The 27,802-nt window shown below is 46.4% G+C and overlaps 1 protein-coding gene across 1 annotated transcript; it reads right to left on the minus strand.

Moving 5' to 3' along the window:
• On the minus strand, positions 1-26,197 carry RPN1 (ribophorin I). Its single transcript, XM_025377657.1, has 10 exons — positions 25,832-26,197; positions 21,211-21,275; positions 19,734-20,040; positions 13,031-13,240; positions 10,992-11,184; positions 7,114-7,213; positions 6,255-6,393; positions 5,917-6,036; positions 2,478-2,723; positions 1-615 (listed from the first exon to the last, which is right to left on the minus strand). Exons 1-10 carry the CDS (start codon positions 26,090-26,092, stop codon positions 433-435), a joined length of 1,824 nt encoding a protein of 607 aa, XP_025233442.1. The 5' UTR covers positions 26,093-26,197; the 3' UTR covers positions 1-432.
• Positions 26,198-27,802: the final 1,605 nt, after the last annotated feature.

A 27,802-nucleotide genomic window follows, 5' to 3' on the forward strand; every position in this document is an offset into this window, starting at 1 on the left:
AATGTTCACAGTCCCTGCTTTATTTCCATTTGTTCACACACACTTTAAAAAAAAAAAAACACATGCACTCACAAAATACCCAAACATCAGGAATTAGAAGGGCATAAAACAGGGGGCTTTATAGGCTGAAAAAATACCCTAGCTTCAGAACAGAATACCAATCAAATATTGAAAATTCCTTTGTTCAAAACGCAAAGATGTTTTGTTTTTAATTGGAGTTTTTTTTCTTTTTTTTTTAAAAAAAGGAAAGATTTAAGGACAAACAGCAAGCTTCTCACACTGCCTGAGGCAGGGCCTGGTTTCTCTTCCTTGAAGGCCTTTTACAGATGTCAGCCTTCACTGGCCTCCATGCACAACCTCCCACTACCACCCATTCTGCCTGCCACTGCAAAGTGCAGGCACCCTGGGCCCCCCTGAGGATGCGGGCAGGGGCTACAGGGCATCCAGGATGTGGTCGATCTTGGTGACCAGCTCCTGGCGCTTTCCTGAGATGAGCTTCTCATTCTCAATGTACGTGTCTTTCTTGAGCTTGCCAGCCACCAGGCGCTCAGCCTCCACCGCCGACTTCAGCACCAGCTCCTTGACCTGTGCATCCAGCTTCTGCATTTCGCTCACCTGGCCGAGGTAAGAGCAGGGCAGGACTTGTGAGCGATCCTCCCACCCCACTCGGCAGGCCCCACCATCTCCCAGGCTTATAGACCCCAGAGCTCCACAGGGATCAGCCACAAATGCAGCCAACAGCACAGTGTCCCAGGGCAGCAAGGCTGGCTATGGAGGAAGATAGGCCTGGCTTCAAATGCCAACTTCACCACCCACAAGCCCTGTTCTTACGCCCTTGTGAACAAGCCCTGCACCATCCCTGGGCCTCATCTACGTTCCAGGACTCTGAGGACTGAGTGTGAAAGTACTTGGCAGCACCTGGCACGCGCCCTGGCACATAGCAGCTCCTCTATGAACGTCACTTCTCTCCCTGCAGCTTGCCAAATTAGGTCCAGGGATTCAATTAGGCAAAAGATCAACGGCAAGGGAAGGGGGGGTGACAGCCATTGTCACCTACTGTATGTCACATTGAGGACTGGTATAGTCACATTCATTCAACATTCAACAAATTAGTAAGCCATGGCGCAAGGCACAATTCTAGGTTCCAGAAAACAGCACTAAGGACAGATAAGGGATCTTGCCCTTAGATGCTGACATATAATTCACACTTAAGTAGAAGAATAAATTGTTTCAGAAAGTGGTAGGTGTGGGCCAGGCATGGTGGCTCACATCTGTAATTCCAGCACTTTGAAGGCCACAGCAGGCAGAACACTTGAGCTCAGGAGTTCAAGACCAGCCTGGGCAACATAGCAAAACCCCATCTCTACAAAAAATACAAAAAATTAGCTGGGCATGCTGGTGTGCACCTGTGATCCCAGCTACTTGGGAGGCTGAGGTAGAAGGATTGCTTGAGCCTAGAGGTGGGGCTTGCAGTGAGCTGAGATTGCGCCACTACACTCCAGCATGGGCAACAGAGTGAAACCCTGTCTCAAAAACAACAACAAAAAAAGTGAGGCCGGGCGCAGTGGCTCACGCCTGTAATCCCAGCACTTTGGGAGGCCAAGGCGGGCAGATCACGAGGTCAGTAGATCGAGACCATCCTGGCTAACACGGTGAAACCCCGTCTCTACTAAAAATACAAAAAAATTAGCCGGGCGTGGTGGCAGGCGCCTATAGTCCCAGCTGCTGGGGAGGCTAAGGCAGGAGAATGGCGTGAACCCAGGAGGCGGAGTTTGCAGTGAGCCGAGATCGCACCACTGCACTCCAGCCTGGGTGAGAGAGAGAAAAAAGTGGTAGGCGCTATGAGGAAATTCACATAGGGTGAGGAGAGGGAATGCCAGGAAGTGGACAGGGAGTCAGTGACTCTGAGGGGCACCTCTGCGAAAAGGTTACTATCCTCATTTACAGATAACTCCTTTACATAGCTTGTATCAGGCAGGGTTCTGAATATTTTGCATGCATTAACTCATTTTACACTCACAACCCCTATGAGGGGCTAACAGCATTCCCATTTTACAGATGAGGAAACTGAGGCACAGAAGTTAGGTGACTTGGCCAGGTTTACGAACTCTGAATCAGAGCCTCGATTCGAACCTATTGATTCTAAAGTCTAGGTTCATTTTACCATGACATAAGCGGCCTGGGACCTACAACAGTCTGGCCTCCATGAGAGGATGCAGCTACTCTCAATACTGGCCATATGGGCACACAGTGCTGAGGAGGCTGGCAGAGCTTCCTTCACACCCAGCTCACAGCCAGGACCCCAAAATCCCTTGTTCCTCCACAAGGATTGGCACCACATGAAAAGCTATGGCCAGATGCAGTCTCATCCCACAAGCATGCAGGTAAGCAAGAGAGTTGCCTAGTGTCTGCCCTAGACAGAGCAGTGAGGCATGGAGAGCCCCAAGCCAAGCAACTCAGTGATGCCCGACACTTACTCTGTCACACAGATCAGAGCCCTCTGTCTTCAGCCTGGACTGCAGCAGTGCAATCTCACTGGTCAAGGCCTTGTGTTCGGTCTCCAGGCTCTTCTTGCCACTGTTGAGGGTGGAGATGTCCCGGGATTGCTTGTACCTATTGACAGTCTCGTCAAAGTGACGGTAAAGGCCTATTCTCTTGTTGACCAAGGTCAAGACCTGCTCTGTGATGCAGGCTACCTTCATCCTGGCTTCTGCGGCCGGATCCTGAAGGAAGGAGAGGCACCATGTGTGACAACATCCAGGCTTGGGTCCACTCCGATCTTATCTCCCAAAGAACATCTGCCACCACCAGCCATCCAAAAAAGAAATGCCACCTTCTTGGAAAGTCAGAGTCAAACCCCTACTGACACCTAATCTGGACCAGGTTCAGCAATGGGCAAAACTAGGGCCATAAAGATGAAGCCAACCGGCCGGGCCTGGTGGCTCATGCCTGTAATCCCAGTACTTTGGGAGGCCAAGGCAAGCGGATCACGAGGTCAGGCGTTCAAGACCAGCCTGACCAATATGGTGAAACCCCATCTCTACTAAAAAAAACAAAAAAAAAATTAGCCGGGCATGGTGGCAGGCGCCTGTAATCTCAGCTACTCAGGGAGCTGAGGCAGGAGAATCACCTGAACCCAGGAGGTGGAGGTTGTAGTGAGCCAAGATTGTGCCACTGCACTCCAGCCTGGGCGACTGAGTGAACTCTATCTCAAAAAAAAAAAAAAAAAGGATGAAGCAGACTTTTTACTTCACAGTCCAGTAAGGCAGGCAGATAGATGTGAACAAGGATGATAATGTCAGTGTGCCCTGCATATACATTACAGCAGTCTTGCCCATTTAATCAGCAGGAAATATTAGATAAACCAAAATTAAGGGACATTCTATAAAACTGGTCTCTACACTACAAATGTCAAGGTTATTAAACACAAAGAAAGGACCAGGAATGGTGGGTCACACCTATAATCCCCACACTTTGGGCAGCTGAGGCAGGAGGATCACTTGAGGTCAGGGGTTCAAGACCAGCCTGGGTAACATAAGGAGACTCCATCTCTACAAAAAAAAATGTTGGCCAGGTGCAGTGGCTCACACCTGTAATCCCAACATTTTGGGAGGCCAAGGCAGGCAGATTGCTTGAGTCCACGAGTTCGAGACCAGCCTAGCCAACATGGCGAAACCCTGTCTCTAATAAAAATACAAAAAATTAGCTAGGCATGGTGGTGCATGCTTGTAGTCCCAGCTACTCAGGGAGCTGAGATGGGAGGATCACTGTATCCCAGGAGGTCAAGGCTGCAGTGAGCCCTGATCGTGCCACTGCACTCCAGCCTGGGTAACCGAGTGAGACTCTGTCTCGAAAAAAAAAAAAGACAACAACTTTTTTTTAATTAGCTGGGCATGATGGCATGCTCCCAAACTACCTGGGAGGATGAGGTGGGAGGATGGCTTGAACCCAGGAGTTCCAGGCTGCAGTGAGCTGTGATTGATCAGGGGACAGTCAGCAAAATTGTGGACTCCATGTTGGTCAACAGTACTAATTAACTGGCCAATTAATAGTATTAATTAACTAATTAATTACACTATCCATTCTTTGAGGAAGAAGGCACAGAAGGCAGAACAGTGGAGCCACTCACCACAAAGTTCTGAACATGCTGTTCTACCAGATTTTTAGCAACATTACATTTCCTGAATTTGATCATTATATTGTGATTATGTAAGAGAATACCCTTGCTCTCAGGCTACACACATGCTCAACTATTCAAGGGTAAAGGGGCACAATGTCTACAACTTAACCTCCAATGATTCAGCAAAAATAATTAAACACACACCCACACGCATGCATGCACGCACGCGCACACACACACACACACACACACAGTTATTCCTCCAGGTCCCCCACTCTCCGACTATGCACATACTCAAGTCCTATAGTCAGCCCTGCAAAACCCAAGCATACAAAAAGCCAGCCCTCCACATATTTGGTTTCAGATCCCTCAAACACTGTATTGGGTATTGTATTTCCTATCTGCATTTGATTGAAAAAAATCTGGCCAGGCGCAGTGGCTCACACCTGTAATCCCAGCACTTTGGGAGGCCGAGGCGGACAGATCACAAGGTCACGAGATTGAGACCATCCTGGCTAACACTGTGAAACCCCCGTCTCTACTAAAAATACAAAAAATTAGCCGGGTGTGGTGGCACATGCCTGTAGTCCCAGCTACTCAGGAGGCCGAGGCAGGAGAATTGCTTGAACCCAGGAGGCGGAGGTTGCAGCAAGCCGAGAGCACACCACTGCACTCCAGCCTGGGCAACAGAGCAAGACTCCGTCTCAAAAAAAAAAAAAAAGAAAGAAAAGAAAAACATAAAAACATCTACATATAAGTGGACCCACACAGTTCAGCTGGATCAACATCTTTGCCCACAGGTCCCACCAAAACCCCTCCCTGCTGTCTCAAAAACATCAGCCCCTCCAGCTGAATGCCCTTCCCCACCTTCTTTGCCTGTCACCTCCTCAGGGTAGCCTTGGGGCCTGCCAGGTTGCCCCACTCAAAGCACACCCTTGGTGCACACCTGTAGTCCCAGCTACTCAGGAGGCTGAGGCAGAAGAATCGCTCAAACCCAGGAGGCAGAGGTTGCAGTCAGCGGAGATAGTGCCACTGCACTCCAGCCTGGAGACAGAGCGAGACTCCATCTCAAAAAAAAAAAAAATAGAAAAAAGCACACCCTGTGCCTGTCATCACATTCCCACAGTCCTCAAGCACCAGCTATGCTCATCTCCTCCCCCAGCCCTCACCCACCTGACTACAATAAGTGCCTGATACTAGCACCTACCCTGGGGCATGGTGCCAAGAGCCCTAAGGAACAATGAGAGAATGAGAAATGGAGGAAAGAAGGAAGAAAAGACCAAGAGGATGAACTGAGGATAATGGCAGTGCAGCCTGGGGAGGACCAAGGAGTCACGGAGCTTGTCTGTCAGGGAGCAGAGAGTGGGGGTGGGGAGAAGGGTGCTGATGGGGCCAGGTTAGTGGTTTCTGCTCCCAACAAGGGATCACCACAGGGGAAGGGAGAGGGGACACTGGCAAGGGGACTAAGAGGGGAGTTCCACCTCCCAAGTTCCACTGAATAACAAGAAGCAAAACAGCTAAACAACAAGCACCAATCTTTTCGTTTTTCCTACCTCACCTGAGCATCCAAGTTACTCTGTCTCCAGAGACAAAACAAGACAGAAGCAGGGACTTAACCTCCTGTGCTGGTGACCACAAGCAACAAAAACAAAGTACCCTTCTGGCAAGGATGAGCACAGGCAGAGGTCTTCTGGCCATGGCGTCTTGCCCTGGGCTCACTGTGAGGATCAGTGCTCAAGCTGGCAAAATATTACCAAGGACACAAATGACAAGTAGGAAGAAGGCTGAGAGGGTACCTTAGTGATGGAGAAGTCCAGCCGAACATAGATGATGACGGTGAAGAACAGGATGTAGAAGGCCGCCACCACCAGCAGGGGCTCCTGCAGCATGAGCACCTTGTTGAACGTGTAGTGGACCTGGGAGAAGGAAGAGGACAGCTTCATCGGAGCTGCAGGGACACGGGAGCCTAGACTCACCCAGGCTGGCCCACTTGACCTGCTGCCCCACCCTAAGACCAGAAGACGCTGTGAGCTCAAATGACTCCAGCCCAAGGAAGGATGGGGGGTGAGTTCTTGGCCCCAGAGCTCACTGTCTGGGGAAGATGACATGGAAGGCAAACAGTGGAGCCACTCACCACAATGTCCTGAATGTGCTGTTCTACCAGATTTTTCTTGTAGGCAACAATCACAGGGCGGCCGAATGTGTCCAGATAGGTGTAGTGCAGCTCATCTGGGGCACGGCTGATTTCATAGGGACTATCGATTTCAATGTTCCTGGAAGAAGATGGGAATAAAACATAGCCTCCAACTAACTACTCCAATAAACCAGGTTTAGAATCAGAGAATTCCAAGGCTAAGGGGCCTTTCAAGGTCACTAAGTTTACACTCCTCCACTCTGCTCCCTTCCCAGCTATGGAGAACACCCACTCTCTTGAGACAGGGAAGCCAGTGCCACAGAGCCCTCTGTTTTAAAGCCCTTGTCTGCTGGGACAACAACTGTCCCTCTGAATCTTCCACTCCCAAGTTCTCACAGATACTGGCCGCACTCCTTGGAGTCACAAAGTTGACACAGCTCTCCTGTACATCCGACCCAGTGAGTCCCTTGGGGGCTTGAACAGATGCCTCACGGGCTGTTCTGAATGTTCTTTCTCTTCACATGAATAAGAGCTTCTTACGGGGCAGGGGACATGTCCTGCTTTTGTCTGCCCAGGCCCACTGTCCCTTCTCCTGGTAAACAGCACAGCCTGGATTTACGTGAGGAACTATCCTTCCCCTATGGAATGTTCTCCACAGGAAGAAAATCAAGGGGTCTCTCATTCTGTCAGTCAGAGTGGACATGTCACTCAAGAGAGGCCAAGTAGATGTTCCCTGATAAAGTAAATCTAGAGCAAAGTGACACAAAGACTGTGCCCCTAGAACATACGCTCCCATTAGAGTACCACAAGAGTACAACCAGAAAAATCAGGTGCAAAGGAAAGGAACAGTCACACTCACTTGGCTCCTTCAGGCAGGATGATCTTCACAGTCAGAGAATCTATCACTTGTTCATCAAACACATGGTCTACAAACCTCATCTTCAGTGCATACTGGTCACCTGAAGGATCAAGCAAGCATAAGCAATGATGTGGAAAACAGATCAAATGGGCAGGAGAGAAAGAAGTACAGGGGCTCACATAAAGACAAAGCAACTAGACAGCAAAACCAAAAACCCACGGACCATGTTTACAACAAAACCAGGCAACAAAGTATCTCTACTGAACCACACAACACAGAGACAGGGATGGGGGTCAAAACACCCACAGCCACAAGACCTTCACGTTATCAGTGTCTGTAAAGGAGAAAGCAGAGAGAAGCAACAGGGCAACTGGTGTGCTCGAGAACAGCAGAACCCCAAAACACACAACCGGGATTCCCTAGAGAGCACAGAAGGCCAATGTGAGGAGTGGCTGAAACTCGGAGCACTCATGCCCTGCCTAATGGTGAGTGAAACAGGCCTGCAGAAGGTCACGAGTCTGCAGCAGTCTAGTCCCTGAGAGCAGAACTCCCCTTCTGGGACAGTGCCCTACAATAAGAAACCGCTCAACACAATTAAAATTGAGCATGACAGGGACAATGGAACTCAAAAACCGCGCAGGTGAAAGCTCAGAAATCAAGTCACATGTTTTTGCAGTATACCACACTAAAATAGCAGAGATCTGGGAAGGTACAAAAGCCACCCTACACCATCCCTCCTTTGGAAAGGTCACATTAAAAATGATCAACAGACAGTGGCTCATGCCTGTAATCCCAGCACTTTGGGAGGCAGAGGCGGGCAGATCACCTGAGGTCAGGAGTTCAAGACCAGCCTGGCCAACATGGTGAAACCCTGTCTCTACTACAAAAATTAGCCAGGTGTGGTGGCACATGCCTGTAATTCCAGCAACTTGGGAAGCTGAGGTAAGAAAATTGCTTGAACCCAGGAGGTGGAGGTTGTAGTAAGCTGAGATTGTGCCACTGTACTCCAGCCAGGGCGACAGTGCGAGACTCCATCTCAAAAAAAAAAAAAAAGAAGAAAAGAAAAAGATATATAAGAAAAATGGGATGAAAATGAGAACATCCCTATAAGAAAATGAAAACATGCCAGAAAGACATCCATAAAAATGAACCAGGAGACTGCTCCTGCTATTCCAAAACAAGCTAAAGGTATTTAAAAAATGACACAAGTGGGCCGGGCGCGGTGGCTCAAGCCTGTAATCCCAGCACTTTGGGAGGCCGAGATGGGCGGATCACGAGGTCAGGAGATCGAGACCATCCTGGCTAACACGGTGAAACCCCGTCTCTACTAAGAAATACAAAAAAAATAGCCGGGCGAGGTGGCGGGCGCCTGTAGTCCCAGCTACTCGGGAGGCTGAGGCAGGAGAATGGCGTGAACCCGGGAGGCGGAGCTTGCAGTGAGCTGAGATCCGGCCACTGCACTCCAGCCTGGGCTACAGAGCGAGACTCCGTCTCAAAAAAAAAAAAATAAATAAAAAATAAAAAAATAAAATAAAAAAATGACACAAGTGATGCAAGAACAACGTAAACAATTAGAAAAATTCAGGCTGGGTGTGCTGGTTCACGTCTGTAATCCCAAGCACTTTAGGAGGCCGAGGCAGGTGGATCACCTGAGGTCAGGAGTTCGAGACCAGCCTGGCCAACACAGTGAAATCCCATCTCTACTAAGAATAAAAAATTAGCTGGGCGTGGTGGCACGCGCCTGTAGTCCCAGCTACTCGGGAAACTGAGGCAGGAGACTCTCTTGAACCTGGCAGGCAGAGGTTGCAGTGAGCTGAGATCGCGCCACTGCACTCCAGCCTGGGAGGTTACAGTCAGCTGAGACTGCACCACTGCACTCCAGCCTGGGTGACAGAGTGAGACTCCATCTCAAAAAAACAAGTAAATAAGTAAATAAATTAGAAATAAAAAGCATTTTAGGAATTAAGGCTAAGCTAGATAGATTAGAGTGAATATAGATGGATTAAAGTGAATAACAACAAACAATAATGCTTTAAGATAAATGCGAAGAAAAGCAACTTTAATTATTTTATAGAGACAGAGTCTTGCTCTGTCACCCAGGATAGAGGGCAACTTCCTGGGCTCAAGTGTTACTCTGGCCTCAGCCTCCCGAGTAGCTAAAACTACAGGTGTGAGCCAGATAATTTTTCACTTAAAAAAATTTTTTTTGTAGAAACCCGTTTTCACAATGTTGCCCTGGCTGGTCTCAAACTCCTGAGCTTAAGCAATTCTCCTGCCTCAGCCTCCCAGAAAAGTTTTAAATGAAAAAACGGGCCTGGCACAGTAGCTTCAACCTATAATCCCAGCACTTTGGGAGGCCAAGGCAAGTGGATCACTTGAGGTCAGTTCAAAACCTGCCTGACCAACGTAGTGAAACCCCATCTCTACTAAAAATACAAAAAATAGCCAGGCATGATGGCAGGTGCCTGTAGTCTCAGCTACTCGGGAGGCTGAGGCAGGAGAATCGCCTGAACCTAGGAAGCGGAGGTTGCAGTGAGCGGAGATCACGCCAAGAAAAATAGATGTAGGAGTTAACTGCAGATTAATAGATAAGACAGGCCAGGCGCGGTGGCTCACGCCTGTAATCCCAGCACTTTGGGAGGCTGAGGCAGGTGGACCACAAGGTCAGGAGATCGAGACCATCCTGGCTAATATGGTGAAACCCTGTCTCTACTAAAAAATACAAAAAAAATTAGCTGGGCATGGTGGTGGGCGCCTGTAGTCCCAGCTGCTCGGGAGGCTGAGGCAGGAGAATGGCGTGAATCCGGGAGACGGAGCTTGTAGTGAGCCAAGATGGCGCCATTGCACTCCAGCCTGAGCAACAGAACGAGACTCCGTCTCAAAACAAAAAAAAAAAAGATTAATAGATAAGACAAATTGAAGAGATTGAAAAGGGCAAAACTAAGGTATAGTATATAGAGACATATACTTGGGTGTTAAAACTACAAAGAAATTCAAGAAAGTGATTACTCAAAGTCAGGGAAGTGATTACTTTATGGAGAAGGAAGAGGTGCATGGAACACTTTTTGAGTAGCTAGCAAATTTTGGTTTATTGACAGGAGGGGGTGGAGACTGGCACAAGGTGTTCCTCTTATAATAATTCACTGAACTGTATATATTTTTGTGTGGTTTTCTATATCTTATTTTTCAATAAAAAGGTTTAAAAAAAAAGACTTGGCTGGGCATGGTGGCTCTCACCTATAATCCCAGCACTTTGGGAGGCCAAGGCAGGTGGATCACCTGAGGTCAGGAGTTCAAGACCAGCCTAGCCAACATGGTGAAACCGTGTCTCTACTAAAAATACAAAAAATTAGCTGAGCGTGGTGGTGGGCGCCTATAATCCCATCTACTCGGGAGAGTGAAGCAAGAGAATCACTTCAACCGGGAGGTTGAGGTTGCAGTGAGCCAAGACCGCACCATTCCACTCCAGCATGGGTGGCAAGAGTGAGACTCTGTCTCAAAAAAAAGAAAGACTTGAAGAAAATACGACAAAATGTTTACAATCATTAGTTCTGGGTGCTCATATAAAAGTGTGTTTTATTATTCTCTGAATTTTATTTTTTAAATAACTCAAAAACTATTTAAAGGAATTTAAGCGGTTCCATCTGTTGACAGAACTACAAGGAGAGGACTTTTACATGCTGTTCGAATTGACTATCAAATGCATGCATTACTTTTACAATAGTAACTTGTACCCACTTAATAAAAGTTCCTGATAAACCAGTCTTCCTAAGAATGACAAATGAGCACTCCCTATCTATAAAGACTGGTAATTGAAAGAAAAAAAATGCACAAAATTAAAGAAAAGGTTAGTTCCTCCCTTGCTATTGAAGACTGACCCAAATTATAGAGGTACTCATAGCTTGGGAGGTTGTAGCCAACGATGTAATGAGTCTTCCACCCGCCAAAGAGAGGGAAGCGAGGCCGGATTTCCATCTCTACAGAGTCATCCAAAATAAGGAGGTGGCTGGTGGAAACATTGCCAATCTCATCCCTGTAATAAACATCCTGGGCAGCAGCAGGGAGGATGGTCTGCAAGAGAGTAGATATGCCCTTCTGTAACTCCAGGAGTCAGCTCAAAGAGGAAATGATCCTAAACACAGAAGACTTTCTGCACCAAGATCCTCACATGGTACTACTTAATTAAAACAGTCCCCAAACACAACCTAAAAAAGTCTAACTTTCCCACAAAGGTTTCAGAATTTCTAGAAATTGCATCAACCTCTCAGTCAAGGGTGCTAACTACCCAAATTCTTCTAAACAGTAAATAATTAAGGGAATTGCAAATACCTTTGTGAACACTGAAGACTTGATACAAAGGTAAAAATAATCTTTCAAGTTATTTTGCAAATAAAGATGAAATATGGAAGAAATTTCATCAAATTACTAGGTGGTAGGGTTACAGAAAGGGTTTTTCTACTTGATATTCTTCATTGTATCTTCCAAATCTGTCAGTGTATTTTGATCATGGGAGGAAGGGATAACACCTTTCTTCACATACTGACCCCTTCTATCATACATAAGTTAAAAAAAGTTTATCAGATTTCATTTATAAGACAAAAAAGATTTAAAAACTATATGCAATATGATAAAATGTTTTTTAAAAACATTACAAAAGGGCCGGGCACAGTGGCTCATGCATGTAATCCCAGCAGCCTGTAATCCCAGCACTTTGGGAGGCCGAGGCGGGTGAATCACCTGAGGTCAGCAGTTCGAGACCAGCCTGAACAATGTGATGAAACCTCGCCTCTACTATAAACACAAAAATTAGCCTGGCATGGTGGCATGCGCCTGTAATCCCAGTTACTCAGGAGGCTGAGACAGGAGAATTGCTTGAACCCGGGAGGCAGAAGCTGCAATGAGCCAAGATCGGGCCATTGCACTCTAGCCCTGGGCAACAATAGTGAAAACTCCATCTCAAAAAAAAAAGAAAAGAACAAAGAAATAGGTCAAAATGTCAGCTGTGTTTGGGTGGCGTGGTACTGAGTATGCTTTTCCTTTTTCTATTCAAATTTTCATTTAAAAAATATGGTTTAGGCCGGACATAGTGGCTCACGCCTGTAATCGCAGCACTTTGGGAGGGCAAGGCAGGCAGGTCACTTGAGGCCAGGAGTTCAAGACTAGCCTGGCCAACATGGTGAAACCCTGTCTCTACTAAAAATACAAAAATTAGTCTGGGCACAGTGGCTCACGCCTGTAGTCCCGGCACTTTGGGAGGCCGAGGCAGGCAGATCACGAGGTCAGGAGATCAAGACCATCCTGGCTAACACGGTGAAACCCCGTCTCTACTAAAAGTACAAAAAATTAGTCGGGCGTGGTGGCGGGTGCCTGTAGTCCCAGCTACTCAGGAGGCTGAGGCAGGACAATGGCATGAACCAGGGAGGCGGCGCTGGCAGTGAGCCGAGATCGCACCGCACTGCACTCTAGCCTGGGCGACAGAGCGAGACTCCATCTCAAAAATATATAAATAAATAAATTAATTAATTAAAAAAAACCACCTCCTGGGTTCAGGTCATTTCTCCTGCCTCAGCCTCCCGAGTAGCTGGGACTACAGGCACCCGCCACCACGCCCGACTAATTTTTTGTACTTTTAGTAGAGACGGGGTTTCACCGTGTTAGCCAGGATGGTCTCGATCTGATTGAGATCCACCCGCCTCGGCCTCCCAAAGTGCTGGGATTACAGGCATGAGCCACCGCACCCGGTCATGGGGGGGTATTTTTAAAGATTCTGTTGGTTTCTAACACTCCCAATCAACAACATGAACATCAGTCAACCCTAAACAACTGCCTATATATTTAGCTAGTTTCAAAAAGCAAAGAGTAAGTAGCTATGATGAAGTGCTCGTTTCTCACAATGTCCAAGTTGAACATTCCATACCTTAAAAGAACGGATGGAGGATATTCCACTATCTGGCTGTCTCTGGTAATCATAACGTGAGAAAGGCCCCTTAAGCACAGCTCCTGTGTGCTTCAAGTCCACATTTTCTTCCACAGCAATATTACCCCAGTGAGAGACTTCAATGACTCGGGTCATGCTGGTGATGGTCAGGAAAGGGCTGTTGTTCTCATAATGTACTTTAAAAGTATCCTGGAAGGAAGGAAACAAATAGTCCAAATTTTGGCAACAGAGAAATCACCATTAGTTTAAATCAAATTGATTGGAGACAACCTATGTATCAGCAACAGAATGGGTAAATTATGATGTATCCAACATATGCAACATTTTAAAATGATGTTTACTAGGACTTCTTGCTAACATATGGGAAAAAATGTTCATGATATATTATTCAAAAATAGGACACAAAACAACAACTAATGTGTTTGGAGCTGATTGTATGTATTAGGCAGTTTTATGAGTTCTAAATAAGTGCATTATCTCATTTCATTCTCAAGACAATATGATGAAGTAAGAACTACTTATCCCCATTTGACAAATAAAAATCTCAAGGCCTAGCAGTTTCCATTACCTTGTTCAAGGTCATAAACCTAAGTAGCAATACAAGGTCTGCTAAATTCTGACTTCGCTTTTTTTTTTTTTTTTTCTCTCTTTTTGAGACGAGACAGAGTCTTGCTCTGTCACCCAGGCTGCAGTACAGTGGTACAACCTCAGCTCACTGCAACCTCTGCCTCCTGGGTTCAAGCGATTCTCTTGCCTCAGTAACTGGGATTACAGGAATGCACCACCACATCTGGCTAATTTTTGTATTTTTAGCAGAGATGGGGTTTCACCATGTTGGCCAAGCTGGTCTCGAACTCCTGACCTCAGGTGATCCGCCCACCTTGGCCTACCAAAGTGCTGGGATTACAGGCGTGAGCTACCACGCCGCCCAGCCAGCTATCATGCCCAGCCTGATTTCACTCTTCTATATGTTAAACATCACCTCTCAATAAGGCCCAACACACCTTGCTTCCCAAAAGTCCATGAAAAAGACAATCTATTTTGTTAGCTCTTACAGCTAGTTTATTCACTAGTTTATTTACTCATTCTATGACTAGATTTTTAAAAGTACAATTCACTCATAATCATATTTGATAGCATTTAATGCCAGTACAAGCAAGGGCATAGGGAAACCAGCAGTTTCACACAGCTGGAATCCTAAAAAATTGATTAAATCTTTTGAAAAACTACTTGGTAAACTACAGCAAGAGGTTTTTCTCTTTTTTTTATTTTTTTTTATTTTTTTGTAATGAACAGGGTTTCATTCTGTCACCCAGGCTGGAGTGCAGTGGCACAATCTTGGCTCAATGCAGTCTCAACTTCCTGGGCTCAAGCAATCCTCCCACCTCAAGCCCTATGAGTAGCTGGGATTCCAGGTGCATGCCACCATGCCCAGCTAATTTTTTGTATTTTTTGTAGAGACAGAATTTCACCACGTTGCCCAAGGTGGTCTCAAGCAATCTACCTACCTTGTCCTCCCAAAGTGCTGGGATTGCAAGCATGAGCCACTGTGCCCAACCAGCAAGAGATTTTTAAATGTTCATATCCTTCAATTTGAAAAACATTACTTCAGAAAATTCTGAGAATACAAAGTTATGTGCAGAGATGTATATTATAATATTAAATAGAAAAAAAAAAAACTTTAACTATAGAAACTTGGCAAATGAGCTCTAGGACATCAAATCAGTGAGTTAGCCACTTAAAAACGGTGTAGCAGCTGGGCACGATGGCTCACGCCTGTAAACTTTGGGAGGCCAAGGCGGGCAGATCACAAGGTCAGAAGTTTGAGACCAGCCTGGCCAATATGGTGAAACCTCATCTCTACTAAAAATAGAAAAATTAGCCAGGCGTGGCCGGGCGCGGTGGCTCATGCCTGTAATCCCAGCACTTTGGGAGGCCGAGACAGATGGATCACGAGATCAGGAGATTGAGACTATCCTGGCTAACACGGTGAAACCCCGTCTCTACTAAAAATACAAAAAAGTTAGCCGGCCTGGTGGCGGGCGCCTATAGTCCCAGCTACTCGGGAGGCTGAGGCAGGAGAATGGCGTCAACCCGGGAGGCGGATCACGAGGTCAGGAGATTGAGACCATCCTGGCTAACACGCTGAAACCCCGTCTCTACTAAAAATACAAAAAAATTAGCCAGCCTGGTGGCGGGCGCCTATAGTCCCAGCTACTCGGGAGGCTGAGGCAGGAGAATGGCGTGAACCCGAGAGGCGGAGCTTGCAGTCAGCCAAGATCACGCCACTGCACTACAGCCTGGGCGAAAGAGCGAGACTCTGTCTCAAAAATAAAAAAAATAAAAATAAATTTTAAAAAACATAAAAAAGGCCGGGCGCGGTGGCTCAAGCCTGTAATCCCAGCACTTTGGGAGGCCGAGACGGGCGGATCACAAGGTCAGGAGAAAGAGACCAGCCTGACTAACACAGTGAAACCCCGTCTCTACTAAAAAATGCAAAAAAAACTAGCCGGGCGGGTTGGCGGGCACCTGTAGTCCCAGCTACTCGGGAGGCTGAGGTAGGAGAATGGCGTAAACCCGGGAGGCGGAGCTTGCAGTGAGCTGAGATCTGGCCACTGCACTCCAGCCTGGGCGACAGAGCAAGACTCCGTCTCAGGAGAATTGCTTGAACCCAGGAGGTGGAGGTTGCAGTGAGCTGAGATTGAGCCACTGCACTTCAGCTTGGGTGAGGGAGCAAGACTCTGTCTCCAAAAAAAAAAAAAAACACGGTTTACAGGCCGTCCGGGCACAGTGGCTCACACTTGTAATCCCAGCACTTTGGGAGGCCAGAGTGGGTAGATCATTTGAGGTCAGGAGTTTGAGACTAGCCTGGCCAACACAGTGAAACCCTGTCTCTACCGAAAAATACAAAACTTAGCCAGGCGTGGTGGCACATGTCTGTAAGTCCCAGCTACTGGGAAGGTTGAGGTGGGAGAATCACTTAAACTCAAGAGGCAGAGGTTGCAGTGAACTGAGATTGCACCACTGCACTCTAGCCTGGGCGACAAGAGTAAGACCCTGTCTCAAAAAACAAAAAAAAGGTTGACAAAGGTAATGTAGTAATATGTAAAATGTTTAGAGAATATTCTAAGTGTCAAAGGTATTACACAATACTTTTACATAATATGACATTAAACATAATACATATATTAAAAAGCCCTATGCTTAGAAATGACTCAGGTACTAAAATGTCAATAGTGTCGATAGTGGTGGTGAACTGACTTCAAATCTTCCTTTATATTTGCCAAATGGTCTCTCATGAACGTTTTTTTTAATTTTTTTTTTTTTTGAGACAAAGTCTCACCCTGTTGCCCAGACTGGAATGCAATGGCGTGATCTCAGTTCACTGCAACCTCCACCTCCCGGGTTCAAGTGATTCTCCTGCCTCAGCCTCTCGAGTAGTTGGAATTACAGGCGCATGCCACCATGCCTGGCTAATTTTTTGTATCTTTAGTAGAGATGGGGTTTCACCATGCTGGCCAGGCTGGTCTCAAACTCCTGACCTCGTGATCTGCCAACCTCGGTCTCCCAAAGTACCAGGATTACAGGCGTGAGCCACTGCGCCCAGCCTCTCAAGTACGTTCTATTAACTTAAAATGGAGGCAAGTTTGAAAACCCAAAACATTTACATTTTTAAAAGCCTGCATAGAGGAAAATCAAATCAGTGTCCCAATATGAACTCTCACTCAGTTTTAAGTAAGTAAAAGAAATCATGCAGTTAGAGAAAGCACAGCTCAGAGTGGCAAGGCTGTCATCTTCACAGTGGGCACATGGGCCCTGGGCACTCTACAACCACAACAGGAGGCACAGAGACCCTCCCCCTCCCCAAAAACAACCCCACAGAGCAACAATATACATAGGGAGCTATGTTTTGAGACATGGAGGAATATGAGTATGTTTACTACAAATCTGCATACATTTAGAAAGAAACACTAAAAGAATAAACCAAAAGCTAACATAAATGGTTACCAAGGAGAACAAATGAACGGGAAAATTGGAAGCAAGAATTCTCTGACTACAACTTGCCTGTTTTTTTGGAGACAGACTCTTGCTCTGTTGCCCAGGCTGGAGTGCAGTGACATGATCTTGGCTACTGCAACCCCTACCTCCTGGGTTCAAGCAGTTCTCGTGCCTCAACCTCCCTAGTAGGTGGGACTACAGTTGAGTGCAACTACACCCAGCTAATTTTTGTATTTTTAGTAGAGATGGGGTTTCACCATGTTGGCCAGGCTGGTCTTGAACTCCTAGCTTCAAGTGATCTGCCCCACCTCAGTCTCCCAAAGTGCTGGGATTACAGGCATGAGCCAGTGCACCTGGCCTTATAACTTGTGAGATAGATATATATATATATAACTTAAAATGGTACACTTGGCCTTATGTATGTATGTATACATGTGTGTGTGTATATATATGCACCTTATGTAAGTGCACTTATATATATAAGGCCATATATATATATATATGCACCTGGCCTTTTAACTTGTTATATATAACTTGTTATATATAATTTTGTTATATATAACTTGTTATATATAATTTTGTTATATATAACTTGTTATATATAATTTTGACTATGAAATCATGTTGTTTTCACATTCAAAAAATTAAGTTAATAAAAAGTTCTTAAAAGTTTAAAACAACCCAAAATGAACAGCCCTAACTATGTATCAAACTGACATTTGAAACATAAAAAAACAGACCAGGCGCAGTGACTCACAACTGTAATCCCAGCACTTTGGGAGGCCGAGGCAGGCGGATTACCTGAGGTCAAGAGTTCGAGACCAGCCTGGCCAACATGGAGAAACCCCGTCTCTACTAAAAATACAAAAATTAGCCAGGCGTGGTAGCGGGCACCTGTAATCCCAGCTACTCGGGAGGCTGAGGCAGGAGAACTGCTTGAACCCAGGAGGCAGAGGTTGCAGTGAGCCAAGATCGCCCCACTGCACTCCAGCCTGAGTGACAGACCAAGACTCCTCAAAAAAAAAAAAAAAAAGAAAAAGAAAAAAAGAAAGAACAAAAAAAGACAAAAAAAAAACAATTATTTCATGTAGCATTAGAACAAAGTATTTTGGTTGCACATCCTTAGTGACACATGTTCTAAACACACAGAGAGATGCAAAGCAATCTTTTTTTTTTAGAGTGGGGTGGTGCAATCATAGATAACTCTAGCCTTAACCTCCTGGGCTCAAGTAATCCTCCCACCGCCTCCCAAGTAGATGGGACTACAGGAGTGTGTCACCACGCCCAGCTTAATGTTTTTTGTAAAAATGAGGTCTCACTATGTTGCCCAGACTGGTCTTGAATTCCTGGTCACAAATGATCCTCCCGTATCGGCCTCCCAAAGTGCTAGGATTATAGGCATGAGCCACTGCACCCAGTGCAAAGAAATCTTAAACGTCTAAAATATCCACATTTTTTAGAAATGGTAAGGAAGTAGGTAGAGTAAAAAGACATGACCCCTGAGATTTCCTTTAAAATCCTCTAGCAGCCAGGCACAGTGGCTCACACCTGTAATCCCAGCACTTTGGGAGGCCAAGGCGGGCAGATCACGAAGTCAGGAGATCGAGACCATCCTGGCTCACACGGTGAAACCCTGTCTCTACTAAAAATACAAAAAATTAGCCTGGTGTGGTGGCGGGCGCCTGTAGTCCCAGCTACTCAGGAGGCTGAGGCAGGAGAATAGCATGAGTCCAGGATGCAGGGCTTGCAGTGAGCCAAGATTGCGCCACTGCACTCCAGCCTGGGCGACAGAGTGAGACTCTGCCTCAAAAAAAAAAAAAAAAAAAAATTCCTCTAGCAAAGAGGCCAGGGACCACGGCTCATGCCTATAATCCCAGCACTTTGGGAGGTCAAGGCAGGAAAATCACTTGGGCCCAGGAGTTTGAGACTAGCCTGAGCAACAAAGCAAGATCATGTCTCTACAACAACAATAAAAAATTAAATGGGCATGGTGACACACGCCTGTCATTCCAGCTACATGGGAGGCTGAGCTGGGAAGATGGACTGAGCCCAGGAGTTTGAGGTTACAGTGAGCTATGATTATGCCACTGTACTCCAGGCTGGGCAACAGAGCTGGATCCTGTCTCTTAAAAAAAAAAAATTTTTTTTAAAGTACTCCACCAAAGAAAAAAAGAGGTGGGTTAATTATAGTAACCTGATAACCACTGAATCTAAGTGATGTGTGTGGGAGTTTATACTAGTCTTTGTACTTTGGCATGTTTGCAATTTGCTATAGTAACAAAATCTTTGTAAGCCTCAATTTCGCCCTCTCCCTTCAAGTTCCAACCGAGGCCCAACATTCAAGGAAGGCCTTCAACCACTCGGACAGCTTTGCTACCCCAGTATCTGCCCAGCCACACTATCTCAAGTCCTTACTGCCTCTGCATGGAATGTCTTGCTTCCATCTCCCCCAACACCCATTCCACCTCTCCGAATGCTACTCCCAGCCTCTACCTGTGATCCCCAAAGGAGAAACAAGACCCCCATGGAATCATTTCACTGCAGGTTAAACACTTTTGGAATGACCTTAGAAATGACTGCAGATTCCATCCACCCCACACCACCCAAGCCTATCAACCAGTAGTCACTCTGCAAGACATTCTCTGAAGCAGACAGGGATGGGCTGGACTCCACCTGAGCCTACCTGACTATAGGCAGGGACATCTCTGAAAGGCCCATAATCCAGTAGGTCCTCGGAGCGCGTGGGGTTCCCCAGTTTGGTGTAGCTCTCCACATTTCGAGAGGCAAGCTTCACACGCATGGTTTGTGTCTTCGTTGGATAGGGAGAGTAGAAATAATGGTTCCCCTCAAACACCACAAACTGTTTCTCTGACTGGGTGATCTGGGTTGGATACGGCTGAAGCACATGGGTGTAGACTGTTTCCACAATGACTGAAATCTTGGCCCCAGGATCAAGGGCAACTGGGAGCTTGACTATGAAGAATCTCCCACTAAAGGAAGAACAAGGCAAGAGAAATAAGAGAGACTGAGGATACTGAAAACACTAGTAGCAGTTCAAACTCAGAATAAAATTTTGAACCCAAAACAAAAGCAATTATCTTTAAGAGATCACCTTTTTCTTTTTGAGATGGAGTCTGGCTCTATCACTCAGGTTGCAGTGCAATGGTGCGATCTCAGCTCACTGCAACCTCTACCTACTGGGTTCAAGAGATTCTACTGCCTCAACCTCCCAAGTAGCTGGGGATTACCTATTAGAATGTTTTTAACTTTTGTTCCATTGTTGAACATTTATGTTGTTTTACACTCTTGCTATTTATAAACAGCCCTGAAAAAAACAACTAGATATTTGTCTTAAAAGACTTAAATTATTTTTTTTCTTTTTCTGAGATGGAGTCTTGCTCTGTCACCCAGGCTGGAGTGCAGTTATGCGATCTCAGCTCACTGCAACTTCCACCTCCCAGGTTCAAGCGATTCTCTTGCCTCAGCCTCCCGAGTGGCTGGGACTACAGGCACCCGCCACCGTGTCCGGTTAATAAAATACTTAAATTATTACATTAAAGGTGATCTCTTGGCCAGGTGTGGGGGCTCACGCCTGTAATCCCAGCGCTTTGGGAGGCCGAGTCAGGCAGATCACCTGAGGCCAGGAGTTCAAGACCAGCCTAGGTAACATGGCAAAACCCTGTGTCTACTAAAAATGCATACACACACACACACACACACACTAGCTGTGTGTGGTGGTACACACCTCTAGTCCCAGCTACTCAGGAGGCTGAGGTGGAAGGATGGTTTGAGCCCTGGAGGTGGAGGTTGCAGTGAGTCAACATGGCACCACAGTAATGCAGCCTGGGCAACAGAGCCAGACCCTGTCTCAAGAAAAAAAAAAAAAAATCCTCTAGGACAGATGCAGTGGTTCACACCTGTAATCCCAGCACTTTGAGAGGCCAAGGCAGGAGGATGGCTTGAGCTCAGGAGGTCAAGATCAGCCTGGGCAACATAGCTAGACCTCCTCTCTACAAAAAAAAGAAAAGAAAAAAAGAAAAGAAAAAAATGTGTAACACAGCAGGCACTTCCTGAGCAACTTGCCTAGTTTATGATCCCATATGAGCCCAACCCTGACATAACCTTGAACAAGAGACAAGGTATATTGTTTGTCAGCTTACCTTTTACCCTTAATTTTGGTTTCACGTACTTCCAAATTGTTGTCTTCCTCATCTTCTCCCTTCACCTAGAACAGAAAAAGATAGTTTGTTCTTCACGTCTTTTGGCTTCTAAATTTTGAGTCAATAATTAACCAAGTGCTTCAATACATCCCCATTAAAGTAGTCAAACTACCAGAACTTTTTAGAGATTGAATTTTCTTTTCAGTAACAATTTTTTTTCTCTGAAACACAAGAATATTGTCAAAGACTTACTTTTACAAAGTGGTATATGGCCAGACGCAGTGGCTCACACCTGTAATCCCAGCACTTTGGGAGGCTGAGGCAGGCGGATCACCTGAGGTCAGGAGTTCGAGACCAGCCTGACCAACATGGAGAAACCCCATCTCTACTAAAAATACAAAATTAGGGAGGCATGGTGGCACATGCCTGTAATCCCAGCTGCTCAGGAGGCTGAGGCAGGAGAATCGCTTGAACCCGGGACGTGGAGATTGCAGTGAGCTGAGATGGCACCATCACACTCCAGCCTGGGCAACAAGAGCAAAACTTCGCCTCAAAATAAATAAATAAATAAATAAAAGTGGCATAAAACTTCTATAAATGCATATTTTCCTGAATGATGAAATACACATATACACAGAAAGATTACACTTCCAAATATACTTCTCAAAGGCCTCTTTCTTGATGCTTTTCTTCCTCATTTATATTCAAATAAGCATACTCAAAGAAATGTATTTAGTGATGTAACAGAAAAGTCTTGGGGCCGGGCGTGGTGGCTCACGCCTGTAATCCCAGCACTTTGGGAGGCCAAGGCGGGTGGATCACCAGGTCAGGAGTTCAAGACCAGTCTGGCCAATATAGTGAAACCCCGTCTCTACTAAAAATACAAAAAATTAGCTGGGTATGGTGGTGTGTGCCTGTAATCCCAGCTACTCGGGAGGCTGAGGCAGAAGAATTTCGTGAACCTGGGAGGCAGAGGCTGCAGTGAGCTGAAATCATGCCATTGCACTCCAGCCCAGGCGACAGTGCAAGACTCCATCTCAAAAAAAAAAAGTCTCAGGGGTTTTTATTTTTTATTTTTGTACAGACAGGGTCTCCCTATATTGCCCAGACTGGTTTTGAATTCTTGGGCTCAGGCAATCCTCCCACAGATTACAGGCATGAGATACAACGCCCAGCTTAAAACTGTTTTTTCACTAATATAAGAGTTAAAACTGGCCAGGCACAGTGGCTCACGCCTGTAATCCCAGCACTTTGGGAGGCGGGGGGGGGGGTGGATCACCTGAGGTCAGGAGTTCGAGACCAACCTGGCCAACATGGTGAAACTTTGTCTCTACTAAAAATACAAATTAGCTGGACGTGGTGGTGGGCGCCTGTAATCCCAGTTACTTAGAAGGCTGACGCAGGAGAATTGCTTGAACCCAGGAGGCGGAGGTTGCAGTGAGCTGTGACCATGCCGCTGCACTCCAGCCTGGGCGACAAGAGTGAAACTCCATCTCAAAAAAAAAAAAAAAAAAAGTTGGTCAGGCGCGGTGATTCACATTTTGAGAGGCCGAGGCAGGCAGATCACGTGAGGTCAGGAGATCGAGACCATCCTGGCCAACATGGTGAAACCCCATCTCTACTAAAAATACAAAAATTAGCCAGGCGTGGTGGCGGGCACCTGTAAGCCCAGCTACTTGGGAGGCTGAAGCAGGAGAATCACTTGAATCTGGAAGGCAGAGGTTGCAGTGAGCCGAGATCGTGCCACTGCACTCACTCCAGCCTGGGCGACAGAGTGAGACTCCCTCTCAAAAAAAAAAAAAAAAAAAGTTAACACTGGCAAAATTCCCTTGGGGAGGAGCCAATGACCACTGTTTGGGGTACCTCACAGCAACAAGCTATGTAACCAGGAAAAGGACGTTCACTCCAGCAGGCTGCAGGGGTTTTCTGAGAAAGAGGAGTTATCTCCAATCATAAGACTCTGGAGCAGGCTGCAAGGGAAAAGTGTATACATACCCCACTGATCTCTCTGCCAACCCACCCTCAACTGAAAAAAACAAAAATTAGGCTATCTTTTAGGACTTAAGTAGTGATTCCCAGTAGGATACAAAAAGCTGTAATGGTGAACTTTTAAAATATTGTATCAAAAAGTCTAAAACAATCATACAATCATCCTCAATAAAGCTGTACAGTCTAACACAAACAACAAGTTTCATGACTTTGACTAGAATCTTATCACAATGGGAACCAGCCAGGCCAAGTGCAGTGGCTCACACCTGTAATCCCAGCACTTTGGGAGGCCAAGTCAGGCGGATCACGAAGTCAAGAGATCAAAACCATCCTGGCCAACATGGTGAAACCTTGTCTCTATGAAAAAAAAACAAAAATTATCTGGCCATGGTGGCACGCGTCTTTAGTCCCAGCTACTCAGGAGGCTGAGGTAGGAGAATCACTTGAACCCAGGAGGCAGAGGTTGCACTGAGCTGAGACCGCGCCACTGCACTCCAGCCTGGCGACAGAGCGAGACCCCATCTCAAAAAAAAAAAAAAATAACAAAAATTAGCCGGGCATGGTGGCATGGGCCAGTTACTCCAGAGGCTGAGACAGGAGAATCGCTTGAACCCAGGAGGCAGAGGTTGCAGTGAGCCAAGATAGGGCCACTGCACTCCAGCTTGGGCAACAAGAGTGAAACTCCGTCTCAAAACAAAAAAAAGAAGAAAGAAAGAAAAGAACCCACTGAAAAACATTTCAACAACCTCATCAGTTTCCAACACAACTGTTGGAAAATATGCACCTCCTTGTTAAGTTCATCATCCAGTTGTTTCCCACTGGGATAAGAGTACAAAATAGCACATACATCCATTTAACTAATGTCTTGGACTACAAAATTTAAAATGATTTTAAATAAATCTGTTGATGTGACTGCAGGTCTTATACCCAATACAACCCTACCTCACAGCCATCAAAGCCAGAAGAGGCAACATTATACAGTGTGAGAATACACAAATTATGGAATAAGCTGGAGCCCTGACTTACTCTGCACTGTAAGACCACATGTAGGGGGCTAAACAACTTAATCTGCCAGACTACAGCCTCCTTGCCTGCTATATGAGGACTTATACCTTAAATGGTTGCTATGAGGGCTAAATTAAAATATATTTAAAATACCCACCGTAATATCTGACACAAAGTAGAGTCCCAGTAAGAAAGTATCTTACCACAAAAACAAAGAACAAAAGGAAACTTCTGGAGGTGACAGATATGTTTATTACCCGGATTGTGGTAATGGTAACACCAGTGTATATGTATTTTGAATATATTAACAATAGGCAGTTTTTTGTATACCAATTATACCTCAATAAAGTTGGGAGAAAAAATAAAAACAAGATAAAATAAGCACATTAACCTAGCTCGCAGGCATGATGGCAGGATAGCCGAGCTCCTGCTGTGGTTCACTTATACTGTAACAAGCTCATTAAATCACAACTGGCTTCTATAAAGAATAGGATTTAACATTCAAGACATTCAAAGGTGGCAAGGCAAATTTACATGAAGTTTTGATCTATCTTTCCACAAGCCTTTGAGTAAAACTTTATTTCATCACGGACAAGGCATGAAAGAAAATAGGAGTCATTTCAGAAACGTAATCTCTATAAACGCAGCTTTATAGCTCCATATTCAGTCAGAGAACGAAGTTTGCTTAGAGGGAAATGTGACACTATAATGACTATTCTCTCAACAAATAATTAGGTAATCATTTAATGAAATTGTTTAACAACAATAGTAATAAAAAACAAACCTCTGTGTAAGTATATTCTCTCTACTCCCAAACCCAACATTTTCTTTGGTGATCACTGAAATACCTGGAAACACTTAAGCCAAACACAGCCATTTATTGCCGAGGTTAAGAATGAGAAGCAGTAGGGGGACGGGAGAAAACTGGACTTTCCTTTCCTGTACGGCATAAGAAAACTTATATTACGTGCAGGAATTTCAAAATTTAAGAAGAGTTTTAACATTTAGAAAGTGTTCATTAGCAACCTTAAGAAATGCGTCACATTAATAGGGATTTCAAGTGATTACCGACTTAAAGATGCCAAACCTGTTACATTTCTGATGGTTCTCTATGTCTAGAAAGAAGCACCTACAACGGACCAGATACTGAATTAAGAGAATGAAATTCATTTTAATTCATTTATTTGTCCTCCACTTGGGCCACCGCGTCAGCCCGTGAGAAATGAAGTCCGGCGCCCGCTGGCACCGGGCCGAGCGGCTGCCGCGCTCGCCTTACGGAAGGGAGATGCGTTGTATCGGCCAGAGGTCGCCCGAGCGGTGCCGAGAACGGCCCCCGCAAGGGCAAGCTCCGAGGCGGGTCCGCCGCGAATCCCAGCAGCTGCCCACGCGAGCAGCGACCCGCGCGGGGGCAGGCCAGTGCTGACGTGGCCCAGGCATCAGGGTGCGCGTGCACCGGCCGCGGAGGCGCCGGGGCCCCGAGGCAATCCCACCGACCCCTGCGCCCCGCCCGCCGCCCAGGTCTCCGCATTTCCTGAGGCCTAGAGGGTCGCGGGCGGAGTCGGGGGACCGGCAGGAAGGGAGGCGGGAAGGGCCACGGGAGCGGCGGCGAGGGGTGGCCCACACTCACCTGCACGCCCAGGTGCGCCAGCCGAGCCTCGAGCTCAGGCTCCAAAGCCAGAAGGAAAGAGGTAGCTCGGGACGTGGAGCTGCCGCCCAGGTGCGCCAGGACCACCTCGGCCGTCACCTTAGCCAGGTGGCTGCTTAGGTCCACTGTGCGCTTCACGTCCTCGTTGATCAGCGGCGGTGCCTCGGAGGAGGCACTGCCTGGCGCCGGGGTCCAGGACCCGAGCAACAGGAGCAGAAGCAAGCGGGCGACTGGCGCCTCCATGACCGAGAACAGCAGAGGGCCAAAGCGGGCAGAGCCCAGCCGCGGTAGCCCGCCCTCCCGCCACTGAGCAACCGCTCATTGGGCAAGGGCTGGTGACACAAGATGGAGGCGCCCAACAAGGAAGGACCCTGTCTCCAGGGCAACCGGGAAGTCGACCCGGCGCCTGATTGCAAACCCCTCTCAGAGCTGCCCGGGCTATCCTTCTGTTTGTAGTGCGAGTGCACTTATTATTACTAGATTTCACTTACCTAATTTTTACAGGAGCGGCACTTGCCTAGGTCTCTACTCTCTCCTACCATTCTTCCTGTCCAATAATTCTGCTCGTTTTGCTCCTTAAAGCAGTGAAATTTTGCTCAGACTGAGAAAGTAAAAGTCGGCCTTCTTCATCCACCGATGGATGCTAAAATTAGTAGGCAGAACTTGAAGCCGAAACAGGATATATGCAAAGTTTCAAAACATCTCTACTAAAATGTTTAGGCCGGGCACTATGGCTCACGCCTGTAATTCCTGTACTTTAGGAGGCCAAGGCGGGCGGATCACCTGAGGTCATGAGTTGAAGACCAGCCTGGCCAACATGGTGAAACCCCATCTATACTGAAGATACAAAAAATTAGCCAGGCGTGGTGGCGGGCGCCTGTAATCCCAGCTGCTCGGGAGGCTGAGGCAGGAGAATCGCTTGAACCCCGGAGGCGTAGGTTGCAGTGAGCCAAGATAGCGCCATTGCACTCCAGCCTAGGTGACAGGGTAACACTCCGTCTCAAAAAAAAAAAAAAAAAAAAATTAGACGGGCGTGGTGGCGCACGCCTGTAATCCCAGCTACTCTGGAGGCTGAGGCACGAGAATCGTTTGAACCCGGGAGGCGGAAGTTGCAGTGAGCCAAGATCATACCACTGCACTCCAGCCTAGGCGACTAAGCGAGACTCCCTCTCAAAAAGAAATAAAATAAAAATAAAATGTTTAGTAATTACAAAGGAAAAAATAGTCTACAGTGGAGAATCCTGGCAGGCACCACTTTAAACACGTGATCAAAGTTAACATCACCACGTGTAAAATATAGTAACATTAGGTATCTACTGATAGGATCCTTTGAGAAAGGCACATCACTTCTGTGGTATTGCCACAAAATTACAGAAAATCCATCACTTCAATCTAGTCATAAATATAGACAAGGCCAGGCACAGTGGCTCATACCACCAATCCCAGGTCTGGATCCTGACCCCAAGAGAGGGTTCCTGGATCTCACACAAGAAAGAATTCAGGGTGAGTCTGCAATGCAAAGTGAAAACAAGTTTACTATTTTTTATTTTATTTATTCTTTTTTTTTTTTTTGAGATGGAGTCTCACTCTGTTGCCCAGGGTGGAGTGCAGTGGCGCAATCTTGGCTCATGGCAACCTGTGCCTCCCTGGTTCAAGCAATTCTCTGCCTTAGCCTCCCCAGTAGCTGGATTACTGGGGCCCACCACCACACCTGGCTAATTTTTGTATTTTTAGTAGAGATGGGGTTTAAACATCTTGGCCAGGCTGGTCTTGAACTCCTGACCTCATGATCCACCTGCCTCAGCCTCCCAAAGTGCTGGGATTACAGGCAAGAGCCACCGCCCCCAGCCAGCAAGTTTATTAAGAAAGTAAAAGAATAATAGAATGGCTACTCCATAGACAGAGCAGCCCAAGGACTGCTGGTTGCCCATCTTTATGGTTATTTCTTGATGA

The sequence above is a fragment of the Theropithecus gelada genome, chromosome 2 (assembly GCF_003255815.1).
Source record: "Theropithecus gelada isolate Dixy chromosome 2, Tgel_1.0, whole genome shotgun sequence".
NCBI classification, from domain to species: Eukaryota; Metazoa; Chordata; class Mammalia; order Primates; family Cercopithecidae; genus Theropithecus; species Theropithecus gelada.